The 25,655-nt window shown below is 36.3% G+C and overlaps 1 protein-coding gene across 1 annotated transcript in view; it reads right to left on the bottom strand.

Annotated features, from left to right (window-relative positions):
- The window catches only part of LOC123667527 (lysophosphatidylserine lipase ABHD12-like), a 35,162-nt gene that overhangs the window by 5,280 nt on the left and 4,227 nt on the right, over positions 1–25,655 (bottom strand). The window contains exons 3-5 of the mRNA XM_045601413.1: positions 14,237–14,350; positions 6,649–6,789; positions 4,073–4,165 (exon numbers count right to left, since the gene is read on the bottom strand). Coding sequence (XP_045457369.1) covers positions 4,073–4,165; positions 6,649–6,789; positions 14,237–14,350 — 348 coding nt within the window. The remainder of the gene's footprint in view (positions 1–4,072; positions 4,166–6,648; positions 6,790–14,236; positions 14,351–25,655) is intronic.

Here is a 25,655-nt window from a genome sequence, read left to right as displayed (position 1 = left end):
CTAATTTTAATAATTAAAAGAACTATACAAATCAATTTGTAGACGTTATTTCAAATTAATAGTATTTTTTTTTATGTCACTAGGCCGGCAAACAAGCGTACGGCTCACCTGATGGTAAGCGCTTACCGTAGCTCTGGTCACCTTACTCACCAACAGGAACACAATACTGCTTGAAAACAGTATTATTTTGCTGTGATCTTCTGTAAGGTCGAGGTACTACCCCAGTCGGGCTGCTCCATATTTTGAGCAGGAAATTCCTGTTGTGCCCTACCTCAGTTAAAGTATTATTTGCATTACTATTTCGATACCGATAAAAACATATTTAAAACGACTGTGCTTTAGACCACACGACCGAAGTCAAACTTCTTTAGCTCCATCTAACTTATATATCTCCCTCTCAACTTCCATTTCCATTCCATTCCAAGATCTTGAGCTTAAATATAAGAAGTTTGCAAAAAAACTTTGACAACCTTCTTGTTTTGCAGAAACGATTGGGTATTAGCTTTGACGTTATCGTATTAAGTGAATGCTGGTTAAATGAAGCTTCTACAATTAATCAACTTGAAGGCTACTCATCTTTTAACTCTAAGTACTTCATAAATAAGTCCGGTGGCGTGGTTGTTTACGTAAATCATAAATGGTCTCCAGTTTATGCGGAGCTTGATATAGATGGGGCAAATTGCGTTCTTGTGGAGGTCCCTAACTCCTACAAAGTACTGGGAGTGTACAGGTCTCCGAGCTTTAGGAATGCGGAAACTTTCATAACATCCCTTGATTCTGCTCTTAAATCTCTCTCCAAGGGCCCATGTTTTGTTTTAACTGGAGATCTAAATATAGATATAATGGATACAACGGTTGCTAATACTCAGACTTCGGAGTACCTTTGTACTTTGGCGGAACACGGTCTTATCTCTTGCATTAACATTCCTACACACTATAAAACCTGCCTTGATCACATATTTGTGTCTGTACACTGCCGGGCAGAATCGGTTGTCTGCTCCACCGACCTAACTGACCACGACGTTACAATGGTAGGAATATCACTTGAAAACGTAAACAATGTCCGGAAATGTCATACTAAAACTGTCATTGACTACGACTCGGTTAAGTCAGAACTAAATCTAGTTGATTGGTCCTTCGTTTTATCCAACCGTGACCTTGAGAATGCTGTGGAAACATTTTCAGCAAGGATCTCAACTGCTATATGTAACAACTCTAAAATGGTAAAGCTTAGCCGTTCCAAACACATTTTGCGGCCGTGGATGACCCCCGGGCTTTTGAGGTGTAGCAGACACAGAGATAAACTTCATTTGGCCTCGCGTAAGGACCCCATGAACGATTTCAAAAGACTTGTTTACACTCGCTACAGGAATTTCTATACAACGCTCCTCAGGAAGCTCAAATCTGATCACGATCGAGAAGAATTGGTTAAAAATATGAATAAGTCTAAAAAACTTTGGGGCACTATTAAACGTATTACTCACAGCGCCTCTGCAGCCAAATCAGCGGATGACTTTCTTAACATTAAATCCACTGTTCTCGAATCCCTGAATGAGTGTAATACCTATTTCTCGAGCGTGGGATCTCAGCTTGCTGAATCGATACTGAGTGAGCTACAAGCTACCCAGGAGATCCTGGCTGGAAAAATAGGCCCCGCTAAGTGTAATACCATCTCGGGCTCATTTTTCCTCGCCCCCACAGATGCTGTTGAGGTTTCAGGCCTCATCAAAAAGTTGGACTCGAGTAGCGCTCCCGGTCACGATGGGGTATGCAATAGTCTCCTAAAGGCTATTGTCGATATCGTGTCGGAGCCTCTTGCTGCACTTTTTAACCTGAGTATGGAGTCGGGATTGTTTCCCCGGCATTGGAAGACGGCTGCGATCGTGCCGATTCATAAGGGAGGACTCACGAACGTGCCGAGTAACTATCGACCCATATCTCTCCTTGGAGCTTACTCCAAATTACTCGAACGAATAGTCAACAAGCGGCTTGTCCACTTCCTTGAGAGTAATCGACTTCTAGAAAATCTTCAATTTGGGTTCCGCCGAGGTAAATCCACGGAGAATGCGGTGGGACATCTGATTGATACTATCGTATCACATTTGGACGAAGGCAGATGTTGTATCGGCGTCTTTTTGGACCTGGCGAAAGCATTTGACACGGTTTCGATTCCCATATTGCTAAGGAAGATGGAAGTGTTGGGTGTACGTGGCACCGCGCTGGATTGGTTCTCTAGTTACTTGACGGGTAGAACTCACCGGGTGAAAATTGGTAACAATATTAGCGATTCTAGTCCTGTTTCATTTGGCGTTCCACAGGGTAGCATACTGGGCCCTACGCTATTCATAGTGTACATGAATGATATTTTTTCGCTTGAACTTCCGAATGGTAATGTATTGTGTTACGCTGATGATACAGCCTTGGTTTTTCACGGTGACTCGTGGCAGCAGGCACAGGATATGGCGGTTTTAGGGCTCCGCCGTATATCCACATGGCTAAATAACAACTTACTGACTCTCAATGCCGACAAAACAAAATTCATTAATTTTTATAAAACGGCTGCATCCCGGCCCCCCGGATTCTTTAAGCAGCTTAAAGTTCATAGAATATCGTGTATGACTCAAGGGAACTCGGAAATCTCGGACTGCGCATGTGAATGCATAACCAATGCATGTTCACTTAGATATCTAGGCGTCATATTAGACGAAAAGCTTAACTTCAAAAATCACATTTCAATGACAGCAGGCCGGGTTCGTAAGCTTGTATACACGATGAAGCTGCTGAGGGAGTCCGCCGATGCACAGCTACTTAGAATGGTGTATTTAGCACTTTGTCAGTCCATATTGAGCTATTGTATACTTGCGTGGGGTGGCTCTGCTAAGTCTAACTTAATACTGTTAGAAAGGGCGCAAAGAGCTGTTTTGAAAGTGTCATTGCGAAGGTCTCGACGGTACCCTACTTCTGAACTCTTCCGGGAAGCTCAAGTTCTGAGTGTCCGGAGGCTTTTTCTAATGCGTGCTGTCACATATGTGCACATGCAGAATTTGAGATCTTTAGATCGCGATGATATGATTCAAAAGCGAATTTATAAAATGTCTAAACCTCGCGTCAACACGGCGTTTGCAAAGAGATTTGCCAGATTTCTTCTACCGCACATATATAATAGATTATCGGGACTCTGTGATTTGAGGCACGGCTCTATTAAAGAAGCTAAATCTCAGGTTCATAGGCTCTTGTTATCCTGGGATTACGACAAGTCGGAAGAAATACTTCGTGTTTAGGTAATTGAAATGGACTGTAATTTTGCTTGCCGTCCGACCCCAAGAGACTAACTATTCGTAGGACTTTTGATCCCTCTGACTCTTCTGCTCGAGCTCACTTTTCACACACACACACACACACGCGCGCGCGCACGCACGCACACACACACACACACACACACACACACACACACACAAACACACACAAACACACACAAACACACTCAAATACACACATACTAACGATACACGTAACGTACACACTTCATGATATATCGTACATACTGACTGACAACATTCAGTTTAAAGTTAGTGACAAGTTAGTAACATTGCAAAGTATTTTTACTTGTAACTTTTGGGTTGAGATTTCTGTAATTTAACTGTCAATCTCATTCCTACCAATATAGTTCTAGTTCTGGCTCATTATAGATACTCGTATGTTTTACCAATTCACGCGCAAATTAAATATATTCTATTGTAATTCAGTTATCAATAGTTAGTTCTAAATATACCTATTATCTTCTTAAGCCGCACTACGCCTGGTAATTATTTATTTGAGTTTTTGAATCCCACGACACAGGCATTGCCTAGTGTGGGATTCACTGTTCTTTTCATGTAATGTGTATCTTTACAGTTAAATAAACTATTTTTGATTTTTTTTTTTTGATTTTGATTTGCTCGATCACACTTTTCGTAACGCTCTCGTCACGCATTTACCAGCTCTCCCCAAGTCAAGCGTGCGTCAAGAAGTTTTATTACGAAAGATTCGCAACAATGTAACAAAGTTAACACAACTAGACATACATTCTTACCTCTGTAGTCAAAAGCGATCGTATGATAGTCCATTTTTTGAAAGAAATTGTAAAGTTGAACTCGATGTGACGTCGCGCGGTTATTGGAATTACCTGAAATGTTTTAAGATCACGTATTATAGACATATTTAGGTACATGTTTGAAATCATTATAATAGATAAGACCGCATTTTCAAGATTTTCATAAGTCCACATTTTTAACCGACTCCAAAAAAAGGAGGAGGTTCCTCTATATTTTTCAATGAGTGTTGCCTTATAACGTTTTACTGGGTGGACCGATTTTGATGATTCATTGTTTTACCGATTAGCTACGTCGTGTTTTTTGTCGCTATAATTTCAGTCGACTTTTTTTACTTTGCGAACAAAAATTTGCTGTGTGGTTTAGGTAGTTAGAATAAAGCCCCCTCTCTTCCCGTGGGTGTCATAAGAGGCGACTAAGAGATAACACGGTTCCACTACCCCCTTGGAACTTAAAAAGCCGACCGATGGCGAGATAACCGTACAACTGCTAGTTTTGAAATACGCAGGCCGAAGACCGGCAACAGTGTCTTCGGTGCGACAAAGGCAGCCCTGCGGTTACCAACCCGCCTTCCCAGCGTGGTGACTATGGGCAACACACATGAGTTCACGCCATTTACGGCGCTAACTTGTGGAGGCCTATGTCCAGCAGTGGACTGTATTAGGCTGAAGTGATGATGAGTGATGAGCAATAAAAAACTTATAGTTTCACATATTGTAATATCACATAATTTTAAATTGTAGCATAAGATTGTGGAATTATAAAGAAAATAATCACTCTGGTCTAGTGATGCGAGTAGTCGCCTAAAACACCGACGGCTTGCGGGTTCAAATCCCGCTCGGGATGGATATTTGTATTTGCACAAATATTTCTGTCCAGTTTGGATGTCTGTCTTTGTGGATCTCTCCACAGCGCCTCAAAGAGCACGTTAAGCCTTCGGTCCCGGTTGTTATCGTGAATACCTGATAGCGATCGTTACAGTAGTAGGAAACATATCCGCCAATCCGCAGTGAAGCAACGTGGTGGATTAGAGGCCTATGCCCAGCAGTGAGATGTTACAGACTGAATGCAAATGCGAAAATAATAAGTATTTACTATTTACTTCACTGGTCCTTCAAAGAAGTTATGAAATTTAAGGAGTTAAGTATCCAAATAAAAAGGAAAGTCTTCAACACATGCATAATTCCAGTCATTACATACGGATGTGAAACATGGGCATTGACTAAACACCACAGGGAAAAACTAGAACGCTGCCAAAGAGCCATGGAAAGAAGCTTGTTAGGAATAAAGACACAGGACAGAGTAAGATGTAGTGAAATAAGAGACAAAACCAAAGTTATCGATATATTAACCAGAATCGACCAACAAAAATGGAGATGGACAGGTCACATGATACGAGACACACACGAGAAATGGTGTAAAATAGTCACAGATTGGTATCCTAGAGATGGCAAAAGAAGTAGAGGACGCCAACAGACAAGATGGGAAGACGACCTAAAACTCACGGCAGGACATCACTGGAGAAGGGTAGCACGGGACAGGTATCAGTGGAAAGTGTTAGAGGAGGCCTATGCCAAGAGGCAAACTGAACTTCGGGACATTTTATAAAAAACAAGAAAACATATATGATATACATTGAAGTTCAGATTGAAAGGGCTTATTATTATTATTATTATTATTTACTTCATTAATTTTGGTGATTAGGTACTTCCATAATTCTAATCGTGTATCAGATTTAAATTATCACAAAATTATGTAATATTTTAACCAACTTCAAAAATGTAGGAGGTTACTCAATTCGACCGTATATATTTTTTACAATTCCAATACTACGTTTAATATTATTATTTGACTGACAATTAACTAAAGAATTTTATTATATTTTATTTTGATTGATGATCGCGATATTTTTATTGCAAAAAATAAAAATAAAAATATGGCTGTACATAGTTTGCTAGTTCAGAGTGTATGTATACAAATGGAAGTTTATTTTATAGATTTCGGAACTTTATGGTTTAAAACGCCGCGTTGGCGCAACGGTCACAGCTATGGATTGTGCTGGTTGCGCTGGCGGTTGCGGGTTCGATCCCCGCACATCACATACATTTGTATTGGCCATACAGGTGTTTGCCGTGGTCTGGGTGTTTGTGCAGTCCTTGTGGGTCTCCCCACCGTGCCTCGGAGAGCACGTTAAGCCGTCGGTCCCGGTTGTTATCATGCACACCTGATAGCGATCGTTACTCATAGTAGGGAATATATCGCCAACCCGCATTGGAGCAGCGTGGTGGATTAAGCTCTGATCCTTCTCCTACACGGGGAAAGAGGCCTATGCCCAACAATGGGATATTACAGGCTGAAGCGTTAATATATTTAAATATTGCCTAAACAGAAGCGGATTTTGGCAATGTCACGTAAAGTAGATAAGACACTAAGGAGATTCTTTGATGCGGTCGAGAATCATAAAATCATAATACATATGTGTGGTCGAGAATACAATCTAAATAGTATTTTAAGGACTGTTTTAAAAATATTATTTTAATATTATGTTGTTACATACCATGACAGTAAAGAACGATGGGATACTTGGAGTCATTTAACTCTGCGTCCATGAGTTTGTTTAACTCTTCCTTATCGGCATTCTCTTCGAAGCTACCTTTTAATTTTTCGTATGCACTCTTCGGTAGAATGTGCCAAACGCCTGAAAAATATACATATATTTATGATTAGTTTTTTTCAAATATCTATATAATACAATGTGTATATTAATTGTCTGTGTGTATGTTGAAAGATATTTATTTATTTATTACTACGTCTATATATATAGAATACAATGTGTATATTCATTGTCTGTGGGTATGTTGAAAGATATTTATTTATTTATTTAATTATTACTTCGTCTTAACGTCCGATGGTAGATAAGGACGTATAGCTTTATATCCGCCATTTTCTTAACATACTTTGTGTAATTATGTTTATTATTATATTACAATTACCAACGTTTGTTGGTCGGTGTTTTAATCGACTTCAAAAAGGAGTTTTTAATTCGACTTTATTTATTTATGTGTGTTACCTTTTTTTACTGAGCGGACCGGTTTCGATTATTCTTTTTTCTTTTTTTTTGAAATCGAAAGCTTTTTTAATTGAGATCGCGATTAAATTTAAATTTAAGCAAGATCTGACAAGTACTTTGAGAGTTATCACAAAAAGCAAGCAAGAAACACAATTTCGATGCAATGAGACGATTCTAAGGTGCTTTTGAAGCCTATTTGAATAAAGTTGTTTTTGATTTTGAGTAACAATACATTTTTATGCGTTTAGAATCTAAGCGAATATAACAAATATCTACTTTAGACGTAAACAATTCCTCTTCCGCTAATATAAACCATTGCGTGATCTTTCATGAGCAGTTAATTAAGTGTACTTACATAATGAGTCAGTGGAAACGCTTCAGTACTATCCATACGAAAAAAATAAACTGCAACGTGCAAACTCTACGGCTCAAAAATATTTTATTTAAGTACTTTCGAATCATCATTGAGATACTAAAATTAACGGTAAGCCATTATTTTTCAAACGCATTTGCGAAAAAATGTATACAAATTGGAATTAAGATAATAATTTCGTCCGACTCACGAGCAGTCATTTAGGTTATTTAACATTACTTAATCTTTGTGCGAGTGTGCTTTACCACACGACTGAAGTAAAACTTTCTATCTTCACTAACTTATATCTCGATCTCAACTTCCATTCGCCTCACCCGATCACACTTTTCGTAACGCTCTCGTCACGCATTCACCAGCTTACTCCCCAGGTCAAGCGTGTGTAAAGTAGTTTTACTTCAATAATCCTTTATATGTAGCACTATCACCATCACCGATATACAACGAACTTTGTTCACCAATTTCATCACACAATCACTTATCAAACGACCAATCAAAAGAAAAAATAGTCTTTCCCAATGTCAATTCACATCTGAAAGACAATTCATAAATTTATACGCAATCAATTCTTTCGTATTTTACCAAAACACAACTGACAAACGACGCTATTTGACAGATGATGGTATCCAACGGATAAGTTTATGATATATTATTCTTTATCACCATCGAATTCCACTATATTTTATGGCATATTCATTAGCTATTGCGAGACTTGAAAGTTGTTGTTTTTTATTTGTAGCGAAGCTGGTCCTAATGGCCTATTCTACCTGATGTTTAAGTCTATTCGTAACTTATTTGCAGGATAAACTTAATCCACAGCTGATAAGGCAGGATCTAAGTACACATTATAAAAATCGACGATTTATAACAAAAGTTAAAGCAAACGTGAAATATGACCACGTGTTTCACACGTGCCATATTCTAAAAATCAATGTTTATTTTAATGTTATTCTAATTTTAAAGAACTTTAAGGTGAAAGAAATAAAACCTTTTCAGTATTTGAGTTCCTTCGTTACAAACATTCAAATAATAATTAAAAAAAAAAAAACAAATCTTCCCTCTTAATAATATTAATTTAAATTAAAAATCGAAAAAGACTAACAGCCTGTTTCATCTATTGTAAATAAAGTTTATCTTGCAAATAAGTTACGATTAGAATTTTACATCAGGATGTAGAATAGGCCATATTAGGACCTCTTTCACCGCAATCGATAACCTACGGTTTATAAATTCACAATTACGAATTCATCGTTCAATATAAAGGAATTCGTTGGTATATACGGAAAATATGTCAACTGTTATCTGTTGGACTGACTTGTATCGATCACAATATTTTCAGCTCTATTGTTGTAATAGCTTTTTAGCGAAAGTAATATCACTTACTCTCGAATGTACGTTTATTTATCGAAAACTTTCGTTTCCGTGATTCAGATCAAAGTCTGAGAACGTCGTCAGTACGTTTTTGTTGATATAGCAGATTTTTTCACACATTTTTTAAATAAAATGACTCGTAGAGTACTCGGTAAAATGATCACGGTAGAACTAAGCGGTTTCAAAAGCAGCACATATTTTTAAACGAAAAATTTCTCAAAAGTTGACATTCAAACAAAGATGGTTGAATAGGGTGTCTATTCAACTGTTTTGGTATTCAGTTGGTGACAGTTATTTGAATTACAATGGTTTACAATGGCTATAGAGCTAAACTAAATTAAAAAAATAAGTCGGGACCCGTAACCAATATAACCTAAACTTTTTTATATACTTTCTCCACTTCTAAAGCTGTAACTTAAAAACTGTTTAAAATATTCTTTTCAAAATTTAGTGTATTATCTTTAAAGACAAAGACTAACGAAATACGTTATAGTTGTGTTCGATTGCATCGAAAAAAATCCGACTTCAATGTGTAAAAAACTGTAATGTACTGTACTGTGTTCCTGTTGCTGAGTAACGTGACCAGAGCTCCTGGGGGATTGGGGATTGGGTCGGCAACGCGCTTGCGATGCTTCTGGTGTTGCCGGCGTCTATAAGCTACGGTAATCTCTTACCATCAGGTGAGCCGTACGCTTGTTTGCCGATCTAGTGATATAAAAAAAAGTAACATCGCCTAGTAATACAACGTGGGTAGCTGAAAAAAATAATCGATTAAATACGCATTATTGGGAATAATTCAAAAAGCACTCGTCAGATCTCGATCAAATTTACATGGAACAACATGACAAGCACCAGCTTTCGATTAAGAGAAAAAAAAATCATCAAAATGATTATATCCAGATAATGTTATGAAATAACACGAAAAAGTTTACAATTGAATTGTGAGCCTCCTCCATGAAATCGGTTTCATCACAGTTACGTGAGTCTCTATTAATACACCGATTACATCTCCGATAGAAAATCCTCTGAAATAACGACGCGGGTTCGATCCCAGAACATGGCATACAGTTGTATTGGCGATACAGAGTGCCTAGTGCGAGTTTTATTCACAGAAACATGAGAGAAGCGCGTTTATACGTGAAGATTATTTTGCATGGGAATTTAAACACTGCAGCCTAGACGATAAAGAATAGTATACGATACAATCGATACAGAGTCATCTAGCGGCACACGCGAAAACTAGGTTGAAATGCCGAATTTCTCATACAAAATGAAGTTAAAATTTACGCCCGTTATTGCGAGACGGATTAAACAAAACTCGCACTAGGCGCTCAGATGTCTGGGCGTTTCAGTTTGTGTACTTCCGCACTTCCGACCCAGGAGTAAATCCTAGAGGGGGCCGTTGTGAGGCGTTTATTTATTTACTAGCTGTGCCCGCGGCTTCGCCCGCGTTGAAATTAGGGTGTCACAAAGTTTTCCCCGCAAACTTCCAATGAAACTCTCATCAAAATCGGCTTAGCCGTTCCGTAAACCTTCCTCTTGCCAATGGTGGAACCCTCTCTCCAATGGTGAAACCGCATGAAAATTCGTTCAGTAGATTTAGAGTGAATCGATCACATACGCTTTTGGGGACTTTGTTTTATAATACACTAACTGTTGCCCGCGACTACGTCCGCGTGAAGATATGCATTCCTATTAAGATGTTTAACGCAAATTATTTTTTATTTCAGTCACTTGAATGCTTATCAAACTGAGTAACTTTTTAAAGGGTACAATTTAGTATAATTTTAATAGTTATTTTTATAAAACCTCTCTATACACCACATTTTTAGTTTTATTTTCAGACTGTATATGTTTCATACAAACTATCAACCCTAGTTAAACCCCCTTAGCGGTGGAATGTCGTAAAATCCGTTCTTAGCGGACGTCTGCTAACTACAATCTACCTCCCTGCCAAATTTTGTCTTTGTCTAACCTGGATGGATGGACCATCCGGCGGTTTTTGATTTCTCGTGATAAGAGAGTTAGTGACCTTTCTCTTTTACATACATAAATTACGGTGCATTATTTGGACACCTCCTCACCACCTATAGAGCATATATTTTAAATTTCAAGTCTCTCACTTCAAAAACATAAGACTTTTATACAAACTTCCGACCCCCGTTTTATCCCCTTAGGGGTCGATTTTCGTAAAATCAGTTCTTAGCAGATGTCTACGCCCTATAAGGAACCTACCTGCCAAATTTCAAGGTTGTGGCTGTTATCACCTTTCTACCATCTATAGAGAATACATTTTAAATTTCAAGTCTCTTACTTCAAAAACATAGGACTTTCGAATCGTTCTTAACGAATGTCTACGCCGTTTAAGAAGCTTATCTGGCAAATTTCAAGTTTGTGGGTGTTATAGTTCCGGAGATTTCGTGATGAGTGAGTAAACCTACCATCCCCCGTTTAACCCCAAAAAGGAGTTGATTTCAAAAGATACATTATTTGAACACCTTCTCACCATCTAAAGAGCGTACATTTTAAATTTCAAGTCTCTTACTTCAAAAACATAGGACTTTCATACAAACTTCCAACCCCCGTTTTTCCCCCTTAGGGGTCGAATTTCGTAAAACCTGTTCTTAACGAATGACAACGCTATATAAGAAGCTTATCTGGCAAATTTCAAGTTTGTGGGTGTTATAGTTTCGGAGATTTCGTGATGAGTGAGTTAACCTAACATCAACCGTTTTAACCCCAAAAGGTAGTTGATTTCTAAAGATACATTATTTGGACGCCTTCTCATCATCTATAAGGCAAAGATTTTAAATTTTAAGTCTCTTACTTCAAAAACATAGGACTTTCATACAAACTTCCAACCCCCGATTTACCCCTTTAGGGATCGAGTTTCGTAAAATCCCTTCTTAATAAATGTCGACACTTTATAAGGAACCTTCCTGCCAAATTATGTTTGTATGTGTTATAGTTTCGGAGATTTCGTGATGATGGAGTCAACCTACCATCCCCCGTTTTAACCCCAAAAGGGAGTTGATTTCTAAAGATACGTTATTTGAACACCTCCTCACTATCTTTAGAGCACACATTTTAAATTTCAAATCTCTGACTTCAAAAACATAGGACTTTCATATAAACTTCCAACCCCCGCTTTACCCCTTTAGGGGTCGATTTCCATAAAATCCCTTCTTAACAGATGTTTACGTCTTATAAGGAGCCTACCTGCCAAATTTCAAGTTTATTTATTTATTTATTTGGAGAACGGTACAGAAACAATTACAAGAATAACAGCGTAGCATAAAACAGAAAAAATAGATACAAATTGTCCCCTCTATGTCTCACTAAGAACATAGGGATAAGATTTACAGCAAGGACAGTAATGATGATTAGTTATTACTATTAATAGTCTAGAGCTAATGAAAACACCAAGGCAACTTATTAATCTAAGTAAATAACTTCCTAACTTTAGTTTTAAAAAGATGCCGGGAGCACGAAAACATATCTATTTCATTAAATAAACTATTGTGTAGGACACACATTCTGTAAAGTGGCGCACGTTGACCTATATTTGTTCTGGTTAATTCTGTATGGAAATGGTTTTTAGACCTAGTTGGTTTAGCTGGAGCTCGAAAATACAGTTCTGCAAGAAGTTGTGGTGCGTTTATTTCACCCATGCAAGTATGTCTGAGGGTAAGTGCATCAGCCATCGAACGTCTATCGTTAAGAGAAATCATGCTGTATCTATCTAATAATTCATTATAAGAGCACCTTGGGGAATGAATACGGTAGTTGAGGATACGTAAAAACTTTTTTTGTACATTTTCTAGGCGATTTTTGTATGTATCGTAGTATGGGTTCCAAATGGGGGATAAATACTCAAGTTGTGAGCGCACTAAACTTTTGTAAAGATACATGAATGTTTCTTTTCGCTTAAAAGATTTTGTGATGCGGCAGATAAAACCTAACATGCGGTAAGATTTTTTTAATATATGATCAATGTGTCTATCCAGTGCAAGCTTTGTATCCAGATAAACACCTAAGTCACGAATCGACGTTTCAGAATCGAGTATATGTTCTCCCAGCGAAAAGGTAGATGGTATTATGTTTTTATTTCTTGAAAATCGAATATGTTTGCACTTGCTATAGGCTAAAAATAGTTTATTAGCTCTACAGTATTCATTCAGTCTATCCAAATCTTCCTGCATTAAACAGATATCATTATTGTTTGTTACGGTGGAGTATTACGGTATATTATATTACGGTAAGTTTGTGGCTATTATAGTTTCGGAGATTTCGTGATGAGTGAGTCAACTTACCATCCCCCGTTTTAACCCCAAAAAGGGATTTGTTTTCTAAAGATCTTTTCTAAAGATCTTCTCACCATCTATAGAGCATACATTTTAAATTTCAAGTCTTACTTCAAAAACATAGGACTTTCATACAAACTTCCAACCCCCGATTTACCCCTTTAGGGATCGAGTTTCGTAAAATCCCTTCTTAATAAATGTCGACACTTTATAAGGAATCTACCTGCCAAATTTCAAGTTTGTAGCTGTTATAGTTTCGGAGATTTCGTGATGAATGACCTTTCGCTTTTATATATGTACTAGCTGTGCCCGCGGCTTCGCCCGCGTTGAAATCAGTGTGTCACAAAGTTTTCCCGGCACACTTCCAGTTAAACTCTCATTATAATTATAGTGATGATTGAGTCAACCTACCATCCCCCATTTTAACCCCAAAAGGGAGTTGATTTCTAAAGATACGTTATTATTTGAACACCTCCTCACTATCTTTAGAGCACACATTTTAAATTTCAAATCTCTGACTTCAAAAACATAGGACTTTCATATAAACTTCCAACCCCCGTTTTATCCCCTTAGGGGTCGAGTTTCGTAAAATTTGTTCTTAGCGGATGTTTACGTCCTATAAGGAGCCTACCTGCCAAATATCAAATTTGTAGCTGTTATAGTTTCGGGGATTTCGTGATGAATGAGTCAATGTACCACCCCCCGTTTTAACCCCAAAAGGGAGTTGATTTCTAAAGATATATTATTTGAACACCTTCTCATCATCTATAAAGCATACATTTTAAATTTCAAGTCTCTTACTTCAAAATCATAGGACGTTCATACAAACTTGCAACCCCCATTTCACCCACTTAGGGGTCGAGTTTCGTAAAATCCGTTCTTAGCGGATGCCTACGTCTTATAAGGAGACTACCTGCCAAATTTCAAGTTTGTAGGTGTTATAGTTTCGTAGATTTCGTGATGAATGACCTTTCGCGTTTATATATATTATAGATAGATAGATAGATAGATAGATAGATTAACATCTTACCGATCCTAATGTTACAATTGTCAACTTTCGATTTGTACTCGATGTTGAAATTTCTGCCTCCTTCTACGCCGCTTGCCTTTGGATCGTCGAAGTCTATGTTCAAAGGCCATTGGACTAAAACAAAACAAAGAAAAAAATACTTAAATAAAATCTTGCTCAAAATCTGGGCACTAATGGATAAAAAAGTGTGTGTGTGTCAGCTCCGACTCACGGGTGAAGTTTTCTGCTTCAGATCGACTGTCTAAATAGGCACAATAATTGTGTTTGCTGGCAAACGAAAAAAAAATCGACTTCAATTACATCGACAAGTAATACAACGTAGGTAGACGAAAAAATAGTCAAGTAAATACGCATTATCAAAGATTACTCTAAAAGTTGTAATCAGATCCCGATGAAATTTAAATGTGACCACATGATAAACATCGGCTTTCGATTAAGTTAAAAATCATCAAAATCAGTACACCCAGTAAAAATTATGCGAATTTTCGAGGGTTTCCCTCGATTTCTCTGGGATTCCATCATCATATCCTGGTTTCCTTATCATGGTACCACATTTAGGATATCTCCTTTCCAACAAAAAAAGAATTATCAAAATCGGTTCATAAACGACGAAGTTATTTCCGAACATACATAAATAAATACTAACCCTATTGGGTTCCGATAGATGGCGTTATCAAATGATAAATAAACGAATTAAATAACGCCATCTATCGGAACCCAATAGGGTTAGATGGCGTTATTAGAAAACGACGTACCTCCATGTCGATAGATGGCGTTAACAAAAAAGTAACGAGGTCATTCAGTAGATTTCACTCCTCATATTATTTCATACCGGGGCCCTTATATGAAAATCGATTCTTAAGCAGTAAATTCAAAAAAAAAAAATAACATTATGTAGTTCTCGAAGTCTGCTAGTTACTAGTCTAGGTTTACAAAAAAAAAAAAAATTATCAACTATCAACATTGTTTTCTTTATAAAATACGATAATTTATTATCTTATTTACTGTGCAACGTTCATTCATATAAATATTTGATGCAAGGTAAAACGCATTAACTCCATTTTTGTTTTGTAATCAGATTAACATTTTTATCGATGGAATAAATAATTAATTATCGCATAATAATTGATTGCCATTGTTCTAATCAGACATTAATATAACAGTATTATTATGAACTATGCGGACATAGAAGGATATAAGAACATTAAAACAATTATTTTCTAAAATTTGTTTGAGCATTTTTATGGTCCTTTAATTTTACGTTTATACGCTTCGCTACGCTAACTTTATATCCCACGCTGAGCATAGGCCTCTTTCCGCATGTAGGAGAAGGATCAAAGCTTAATCCACCACGCTGCTCCAATGCGGGTTGACGGATATGTTCCCTACTACTGTAATGATCGCTATCAAGTGTACATGATAACAACCGGGACCAACGGCTTAACATGCTCTCCGAGGCACGGTGGGGAGACCCACAAGGACTGCACAAGCACCGAGACCACGGCAAACATCAGTATGGCCAATACAAATGTTTGTCATGTGTGGGGATCGAACCCGCAACCGCCAGCGCAACAGCCACAAACCAGTGCTGTGAGCGTTGTACCAACGCGTTGCTTACGTTTATAATATTCTATATATATTCCGTTTTTTTGGAATTTGAACATAAAATGAATTTTATATTCGTCTATGGCTTATTAATATTGTTCATTCATTTGCTCTTTGTGTCACTTTACTATACTTACAATTTTACTCTATTGTCTGTGGTCGGAAGTACGCCATATTTGTTTACTATTTAGGACTATTCCACAATTGTGTTTGCTTGCAAACGAAAAAAAAACCGACTTCAATTACATCGACAAGTAATACAACGTAGATCGACGAAAAAATTGTCAAGCAACTACGCGTTATCAAAGATTACTCAAAAAGTAGTTATCAGATCTCGATAAAATTTATATGTGACCACATGATAAACATCAGCTTTCGATTAAATTAAAAATTATCAAAATCGGTACACCCAGTAAAAAATTATTACGGATTTTCGAGAGTTTCCCTCGATTTCTCTGGGATCCCATCATCAGATCCTGGTTTCCTTGTCACGGTACCAAACTAGGGATATCCCCTTTGCAATAAAAAAAATGATCAAAATCGGTACATCCAGTAGAAAGTTATGTGGTATAATACAACGTAGGTCGACGAAAAAAGCGTCAAGTAAAAACGCATGTTGTTAGATCTCAAATAAATTTAAATGGGACCAATTGGCACACACCACCTTTCGATTAAAACAAAATTTGTCGAAATCGGTCTACCCGGTCAAAAGTTCTGATGTAACATACATAAAAAAAAAATACAGTCGAATTGAGAACCTCCTCCTTTTTTGGATGTCGGTTAAAAAATAGAATATAAATAAAGAAATGAATCTTTAAATGTATTGCTAAGCGCAAAACAGTGGAGTAGTGAGGGGGCAAAGGGGCATCATGCCCCGGGCGCTACTCACAAAGGGGCGCCAAATAGTCCGCAAAACAAAAAATTGCTGGACACATTATGGTATGGTTTTCGAAAGAGGGGGGGGGGGGCGCTAAAAGAAAATACATAACTAAGCCAATATTAATATTATAATGGCGTATATTTAGTTCAAACGAATCAAAAACTTTGAACATAATTTTCCCAGATTTCGATATTTATAATTTCCAATTACCTCAACATGAAAATTAATTGTCACTGGATGTACTTACATATGTTTCGTGACAATGCTTGTGTCAGTAGCGTCACATACATAATACATACAATACACATATCGTTTACTTTCTAACACCGATAAAGCTACAGCATATAAATTTGACGAATCATTGGTTAAAGAATGCACGTACTTGAAGAAATCGTATTACGCCTGCCGTCGCGTCAGCGCAGCGGCCTAAGCACTGACTTGTTGCTGTTGAACTGAATGTCGCGGGTCCGAACCCCACACATGGCCTACATCTTTACTGGCCATACTGATGTCTGCCGTGGTCTGAGTGTTTGTGCTTCTATATTGTTTCCGGGCGCCCGAAACGAGAGTAAATCCTGTTGGGGGCCGTTCAGTCTGAGGCGTTTATTACTAGTGGTTGAAATTCGATCATTATTCAAAGTTTAAACGTTATTACGGTTCTGTTGTTAAAGACTATATTTCTATAATAATAAACAAAAGAGTATACTCGTATACCCGTGTGAGTCAAATATTTTTTTTGTTTTTTTTTTTTTTTATTGAAAATTGCAACGTCAAGATAATAAGAAAGTTTTAATCTGACTGATAGTATGAAACGTATAAAATATAGGAGATAATTGGCATCGATATACATGTTCATACCTGACAACCCGGTCCTAGACGTTGACGTAAGACTAAAAAACAAAACATAAATTGACGTTTGCTGTTTACGTCAATCTGTGAACATGATTTTAATCACTACTGGAAGTCGCTTAAAGGTCGAAATCCGTCCATAATTAAAAATTTAAATTAAATTAAACCAAAAAATAATTGAAATAATTTTTTTTATTTTTCAATTTGACTACAGACTGACAATCAACAAAAGAGTATAAATAAGCGTGTGTGCGTCAAATATATAGTACCAGTGTGTGTAATGTGTTTTTTTATTGATTTAATGTACTTTTTATGCATAATTTAAAAAAATATGAGCATTCTCCACTCTTTATAAACTATAACTGTGTGTCATACTTCTCCGACAGCGTAATTATCGTAAAAAGGAGTACAAAGGTTTTGCTCCACGTTCGTTTGGATACAAGGCCGACCGCATATCATTTGTTAAGATATAAACTTCTAAAAAAAAATAACCGTCGTAATGTGTGTAACCGCATAAATAGCGAACAACAAACAAAAATTGCAATCGTTTTACATACGTGATTCTTTATAAGATTCCTTTCAAGGTTTTCTCAGTACATTCCGGAAATGACTGTTCTCTCTGTTGTACCTAATAGCATGACGTGACGCAGGCGGTTCACCGTTCACTTCGATTCACTTTTTATTTATAACCGACTTTGAAAAATGGTGTAGGATCTATTTTTTTCATAACAACCTCCTTAAATATTTTAACTCGGTGTACCGATCTTGATGATTATTTTTTATAATCGAAAGCTAGTGCTCGTCATGTGATCCCATTAAAATTTGATCGAAATCTGGCGAGTTTCTTTTTTCGTTATACCTTATAACGTGTATTCGACTTCTCATTATATTATATTCCGGTCAATTTAGACATTCGAAGTTACCTAAATTCCCACCAAGCTAAAAAACTTTTACAACTTTTTGAATCGTTATATCTCAAAAACGGTGGTTCGTAGAAAAAAAAGTATTAATTAATTTTTTGTAGATAATTTTATGATCTACAATTTTTGTTTGAAATATTTTTATGATAAAACTTACCGTTTTGCTGAAAATCGCGAAAAACTCATTTTTTTTACCTTTGACCTTGAATAAAAAATTTTCCTTACAGGGGAAAGATGGGGAACTTTCAAATTTTGTTTTTAATGATATTTCAAACAATCTTACCGATTTTCAGCTTGGTGGGAATTTAGGTAACTTTACTCTTATTTTTTGGTCTAATTTGACCGGACTATTACTTGCCGATGTCAATTTAAATATTTACAATTTTAGTTATTGAATAACAATATTCTTTTTATACAACTAGGTCAGCAAACAAGCGTACGGCTCATCTGATGGTAAGCCATTACCGGATATAGAGGCCAGCAACAGAAGAAGCATCGCAATCGCGTTGCCGACCCAATCTCCGACCTTCCCATGGAACTCTAACCACCTTACTCACCACAGGAACACAACACTGCTTGAAAGCAGTATTATTTAGCTGTGATCTTCTGTAAGGTCGAGGTACTTCCCCAGTCGGTATGGTTCGGGTGGTTGGTGTATACATGTAAGTATGTAATAATGGTTGGGCGTGGGATTAAAATGTGGAGAAGGTGAAGGATTTTAATAAGAACATCTCGTCGTTGTCGACCCTAAGACCCTGTCGAGACCCTGTTATGACAATTAATACAACTAAATGTACATATAAAATTTTATATAAATTTATTAAATTAGACTAACCCATTGGCGCAGTTTGTAGTGACCCTGCTTTCTACTCCGGGGGTTGTGGGTTCGATTCCCACCCCGAGTATATATTTCTATATGTATTATTTATATGTATGTTTATCGAAAAAAAAAATGTAGCTATACCAGTCGACTGTTACCTACACACAAGCATTAAAGTTGCTTACTTTAGGAACAGATGACCGTGTGTGTATGTTGTAAATTTTTATTTATTTATTATTAAATTAATTTATTAAAATAAAAAATCTCTTAGTGATTGAACAAACGCCACTGTAACGTAACTGTACACGTTATTTATTACTGCGTAAAAAGTTGAGTGACCTCAAATTATTCCACATAACAACGTTGGACATCTTTACCAAACTGACTCATTCGAGCTCCGCATGGATCGGTTAACAGTTATAGATGAAACAACTTTTTCGGATTTTATCGCGGTTCATTAGGTTTTTTTTTTGGATGCCCGACGATTCGGATACTTTACAGCAACCGTGGTCACGGGAGGAGTGATTTTAATAAACCGCGATAAAATTCGAAAAAGTTGTTTCACTATAATGAGTGAAATTCGCGTAAAAATTAAAAGACAGTTATAAAGTTTTTCAACGAATAGGTTGTGTTTAATAATATATATTTTAAAAAAAATCGACAGATGAACATTAAACAATAAATCAAATAGCCTTCAAGTAAGTAAAATAAGGAAATGATTTGGAATAATGGTTTTAATATATTACGATTGTGGAATGGAGAAGACAAATAGAAGATTAGTAACCAATACTCTTTCAAAAACTTATTTTCACTAGATTATCTACATTATTTTTTGTCATAAATTTATTTTATTAAAAAAAAGTTTTAGTTTTATAAACGTCATATTATACAGTCGTGTTACTGATACGTCACTTCCGTTATATATTTTTCTTACGGTTTTAGTATCACATTTTTTTCAGTTCGGTCGCCCAGCCTAATGTCAAGCCTGCTGTAAGGAACTTCGTTCCAAAATGGTAAATACAGATTTTTACAGATTAAAATTTACCAACTGGCAAAGGTAGCGCGATGGCGCAACGCGTTTGCGGGTTCGATCCCCGCACATGACAAACATTTGTCTTGGCCATACAGATGTTTGCCGTGGTCTGGGTGTTTGTGCAGTCTTTGTGGGTCTCCCCCCGTGCCTCGAAGAGCACATTAAGCCGCCGGTCCCGGTTGTTAACATGAACACCTGATAGCGATCGATACTCATACGAGTAGTAGGAAATATATCCGCAAAATCGCATTGGAGCAGCGTGGTGGATTAAGCTCTGATCCTTCTCCTACATGAGGACAGAGGCCAACAGTAGGATATTACAGGCTCAAGTATATAACCGGCAAAGGTCTCCTCTAATCTTTTCAACCATTCTGTTACACATAACGCATATCACTTGTCTTATAACATCATCCCATTTTTTACTTAGTTTACATACATTTACGAAGAAAAAAACTAACAGCGAATAAATGCCATACTATGTTTATTATTAAAACAAAAAAAAAGTTTCCCATTTTAACTTGCAGGGACAAAAATTAAAAAAAAATTTAGTGTGGATGACCGATGACGTAACTTAAGATTTATTTTAATTAAGTTATACGTAATTGTTTTTATACCTTATGTTAATTACATTAATAAAACCTTTGTAAGCCATATAAAACAATACCATTCTTAATTAAAATCGATTCTAATCTTAACAAAATAATCATATACAGTGAAATAATTCAACAAAAAAAAATGTACAGAATAATATGCCATTGTATGTATTCATCCATCATTAATATTTCTTATAATTACTATACAAGTAAAAAATTACATGAATTTTTTTTCGAAGCTTTTAGAGCCAATTTTACCGGTTATCAATAAAGTTTATCTAGCGTGTAAGTTACTGATAGGATTTACCAGAATCTAAAGGGAGCTTAAAGAATTTTATCTGAAACAATAAACTAGAACTTTCAATTCACAGTTTGCGAATATACACAACTGACAAATATTATGTATCCCTTTCATAAATATTGTACCTAAATTCAAAACACACTTATTTTGTAGTCTTATTTAGAGAATAAGTGCAGAATGCCAATATTTTTTTTTTATTATGCATAAAAAATACACTAAATAAATTTAAAAAAAAAAAACACTTACACAAACTACCATGTATCTAACACACACAAGCATATATAAGCTTTTGTTTATTGTTAGTCTGTGGTTAAATTATGGTCGAATTTCGACCACTAGGCGTCCACTCGTTAAATCTATAAGGTTGATCGAAATCTTGCTGACCTTTTGTTTCAGTATGTGTATGAATGTCAGTCACAGTCGATCACAATGAATATTAATCAAAATGCCAGCAACTTGCAATATTTGAAAGAACACTTGACAGTGGTTACGCTTCAGCCTGAAACATCCCACTACTGGGCATAGGCCTCTTTCCCCATGTAGGAGAAGGGTCTGAGCTTAATCCAACACGCTGCTCCAATGCAGGTTGACGGATATATATGAGTATCGTTTACTATGAGTAACGATCGCTATCAGGTGTACATGATAACAACCTGGACCGACGGCTTAACGTGCTCTCCGAGACACGGTGACAGTGGTTATATAGAACTTACTTTGAAGTGCTAAAACAATTGCGTACTCAGCACAGCTATTATTGAATTGATAAAGCGTGAAGTTAGGAGTAAAAGGGTATGCATCGGTGCAGCGATACAATAAATATGGTATTGAATTGATTTTTTTTATTTTGCTTGCAATTCGGATTGTCTCTTTCAATACGTGTCCCCTTTCATATGGCCTCTCCTCTAAGTTAGAGTTGGATGGTGAAAATAGAAGAAACAAAGATTAATAATTATGTTTGCTCGCAAACGAAAAAAAAAAAACGACTTCAATTACATCGACAAGTAATACAACGTAAGTAGACGAAAAAAATTAACAAACGCAGTAGTAGTCACTACGGTTTTCGAGGGTTTCCCTCGATTTCTCTGGGATTCCATCATCAGATCCAGGTTTCCTTATCATGGTACTACACTTGGGAAATCTGCTTTCCAAAAAAAAAAGAATTATCAAAATCGGTTCATAAAAGACGAAGTTAACCCCGAACATACATAAAAAAATTATATATGTATATGTTGCAGTCAAAACTCTTAACCAGTCAAAAGCACTATTGACTAGCAAAATCAGTCAAAAGTACTTTTGACCGTTTGCTTTAGTCAGTAATACTTTTGACTAAACGATTCCGTCAAAAGTGGTTTTGACTGGTTGTATCAGTCAAAACTCTTAAAAAGTTAAGGTGGTCGATAAAAATAACGACAATCGCACATATAAACTTTTATATTACTCATTATTAGTGGAGAGTGTGCTGATATTAGAACAAAAATGAGTGACTGCGAAAAGAAAGAAGGCTTTTTGCAAAGAATTTTAGCGATGGAAGACATGAAAGATAGTCATTTCAGTGTGATGACAAAAGAAAAATTTGAAAAGTTTGCAATGGATGTGGAAGACGCGAAATTTAATGAAAAGAAAACACCATTACAGTACAGTAGACTAAAAAGCTTTAACCATCATTGAAGTTTGTGGGATAAAAAAATCTACGACATTATTGATGCTGCTCATATTTCTATAGGGCATGGTGGTCGCGATAGACTTAAGAATGAAACGGCAAAAAAGTACGCTAATGTTACAAAAGAAATGATTAGTATATATTTATCAATGTGCGAAGTATGCCAAAGGAAGAAAAGCAAGAAAAGGAAGGGTCTGGTTTCGAAACCGATCCTGCACACTGAAATGAACAGCCGCTGTCAAGTCGATCTGATTGACATGCAGTCGCAAGAAGATCGCGGGCATAAATTTATTAGTTGCATATCAATTAATGAATATTTTTTTGACCTTTGGAGCACCATGTATTCTGCACTCAGATAATGGTAGAGAGTTTGTTAACTCAGTTATAAAAGAATTAACATCATACTGGCCGGAACTAAAACTAGCAACTGTCAAGGTTCCGTGGAAAGGGCTAATCAAGATGTTGAAAAAAATGCTAGCATCTTGGATGGAAGACAATAAAACCACTAACCAGTCGAATGGAATTAAATTTGTTCAATTCATGAAGAACAGAGCATTTCACTCAGAGATAAAACAGTCTCCGTATCAAGCAATGTTGGGAACGGAACCTAAAGTGGGGCTAACAACATTTAATCTACCTTTGGAAATTATAAGCGGATTATATAATGAAGAAGACTTGAAAGTTGCAATCACAGAAATGAATCAAAACTTCGATGATAATGAAGAGAACCAAGACAAACAAAAAAAAATGAAACCAAGAAAAAAAACAGGTAAAGAAAAAGAAGATATCAAAGAACAAGAAGAAAACAAAGAACAAGAAGAAATATTTGAACACAACAGAAACGAATTAATGATATTGGAAGCAAGAGAAAAAGCTCATTTGAATTTAGTATAACAAGCAAAGAGAGTGAAAACAGCAAGCGATCAATCTCATCTACCACTGAAAGTTGGAGACAATGTCACCATATCAATCCCAGACGTAGACAAAGGAAAGGCAAACTCGTAATTTAATTGGAGTTGTATTAGTAGTTACTTGTGAGCAGTTATACAGCATTGGGACAAAGAGTGGCATTTTGGAGAAATTGTACTGCAGGTACGTACTACTAATTCAAATTTAATGTGAGTCTACTTAGTGAATTTGTAAAAATAAATGGATTTGTGTGTGTGTGCGCGTGTGTGCGTGTATGTGTGTGTGCACGTGCATGCGTGGGTATTCGTGTGTGTGTGTGCGTATGCATGTGTGTGCGAGTGCGCGTGTGCGTTTGTGTGAGTGAGTGTGTATTTCTCTGTAGGTTTTAACTGTTTTTAACATTTTATTTTCCAGATCCGAATTTTATGGCTGCAAAGAAAAAATTATCCGGCAGGATGAGGTGCCCAACGTAACAATTACATTACGAACAGCTGCAAAGAGCGCTGCTATTGGAACAGGACAAGGTTATGCACGATGTGTATGTTCTACGAGCTGTAAAAACAATAAATGTTTATGCAAGAAAAAAAGATTACTGTGTAATTCAAAATGCCATAATAGTTTGAGTTGCATGAATAAATAAAATACGTCATTGTAGACTGATAGCCTTGTAAAGTTATTTAAAAAAAAACCTATGTTGCTTACGATGCATAAATAATGTGTAATAAGTAAAACATATAATTTACAAGGTTCTCATTATACAATCACGAATTGTTTTGATTTTTTAAAATTTTAATTAGAGTTAAAAATTATTTAAGAGAAGCGATTAACGTAATATAGGTACTGTGTTCTTATAACCAGTGAATTTTCTGATTACCTATTTTAATGACAATTTTTAAGTGTGTGTCCTCTATGTATTGATTGTAATGCCAAATTTTTCGTAATAAACGATTTCACATTTAATAAATATCTTTTTTATTCACATCTAACGAGTTAATAGTGCTTTTGACTGACGCTTTTTTGCAGTTAAAACTACTTTTGACGGAGAGCGTCAGTCAAAAGTACTTTTAACCGCAAATTGGCAGTCAAAAGTACTAATAACCAATAACTTTCAGTCAAAACCACTTTTGACCAACTTGTCCAGTCAGAAGTACTTTTGACTGATTTCGCTAGTCAATAGTACTTTTGACTGGTTAATAGTTGTGACTGCGACATATATAAATACGGTCGAATTGAGTAACCTCCTCTTTTGAAGTCGGTTAAAAATAATGTATACCTAAAATATGTATAAATAAAAGAAACGTAATGTAACTGCCTTTTGTTTGAGCACGGCAGAACAGAACTACTACGTACAGCAAAGATGTATGTCATTAGTCATAGTAAGTTAGTCATACTGGGGTAATAATAAGATGATACAGCGTTTTGTAAGTCGCGAATATTTAATCTATACTAATATTAAACATCTGAAGTTATTTTTTTTTTCTTGAAATCATTTATCTCAGGAATTAATAGTTCGAATTGAAGAATTATTTTCACTTCAGCCTGCACCACCCCAGCTGTGACCAGAGCTCCTGGGGGAAAATGGGGATAGGATCGGCAACGCGCTTGCGATGCTTCTGGTGTTGCAGACGTTTATAAGCTACGGTATTAATCGCTTACCACCCGTTGTGCCGTAAGCTTGTTTGCCGACCAAGTTGAATGTATAAAAAAAAAACAGAATTTACATATTTCTTATAACTATCGTTATAATTGATGACAAATCGAAACTAAAATAGAAAATTACTTATTTCAAAACGGCTTTAAAGCCATTTTTGAATGATGATGGGCCGTAGGCTTGTTTGCCAAACTAGTT

The sequence above is a fragment of the Melitaea cinxia genome, chromosome 28 (assembly GCF_905220565.1).
Source record: "Melitaea cinxia chromosome 28, ilMelCinx1.1, whole genome shotgun sequence".
Classification (NCBI taxonomy): domain Eukaryota; kingdom Metazoa; phylum Arthropoda; class Insecta; order Lepidoptera; family Nymphalidae; genus Melitaea; species Melitaea cinxia.
The sequence above is the reverse complement of the archived record's forward strand: the minus strand, read 5'-3'. Positions and strand labels throughout refer to the sequence as shown.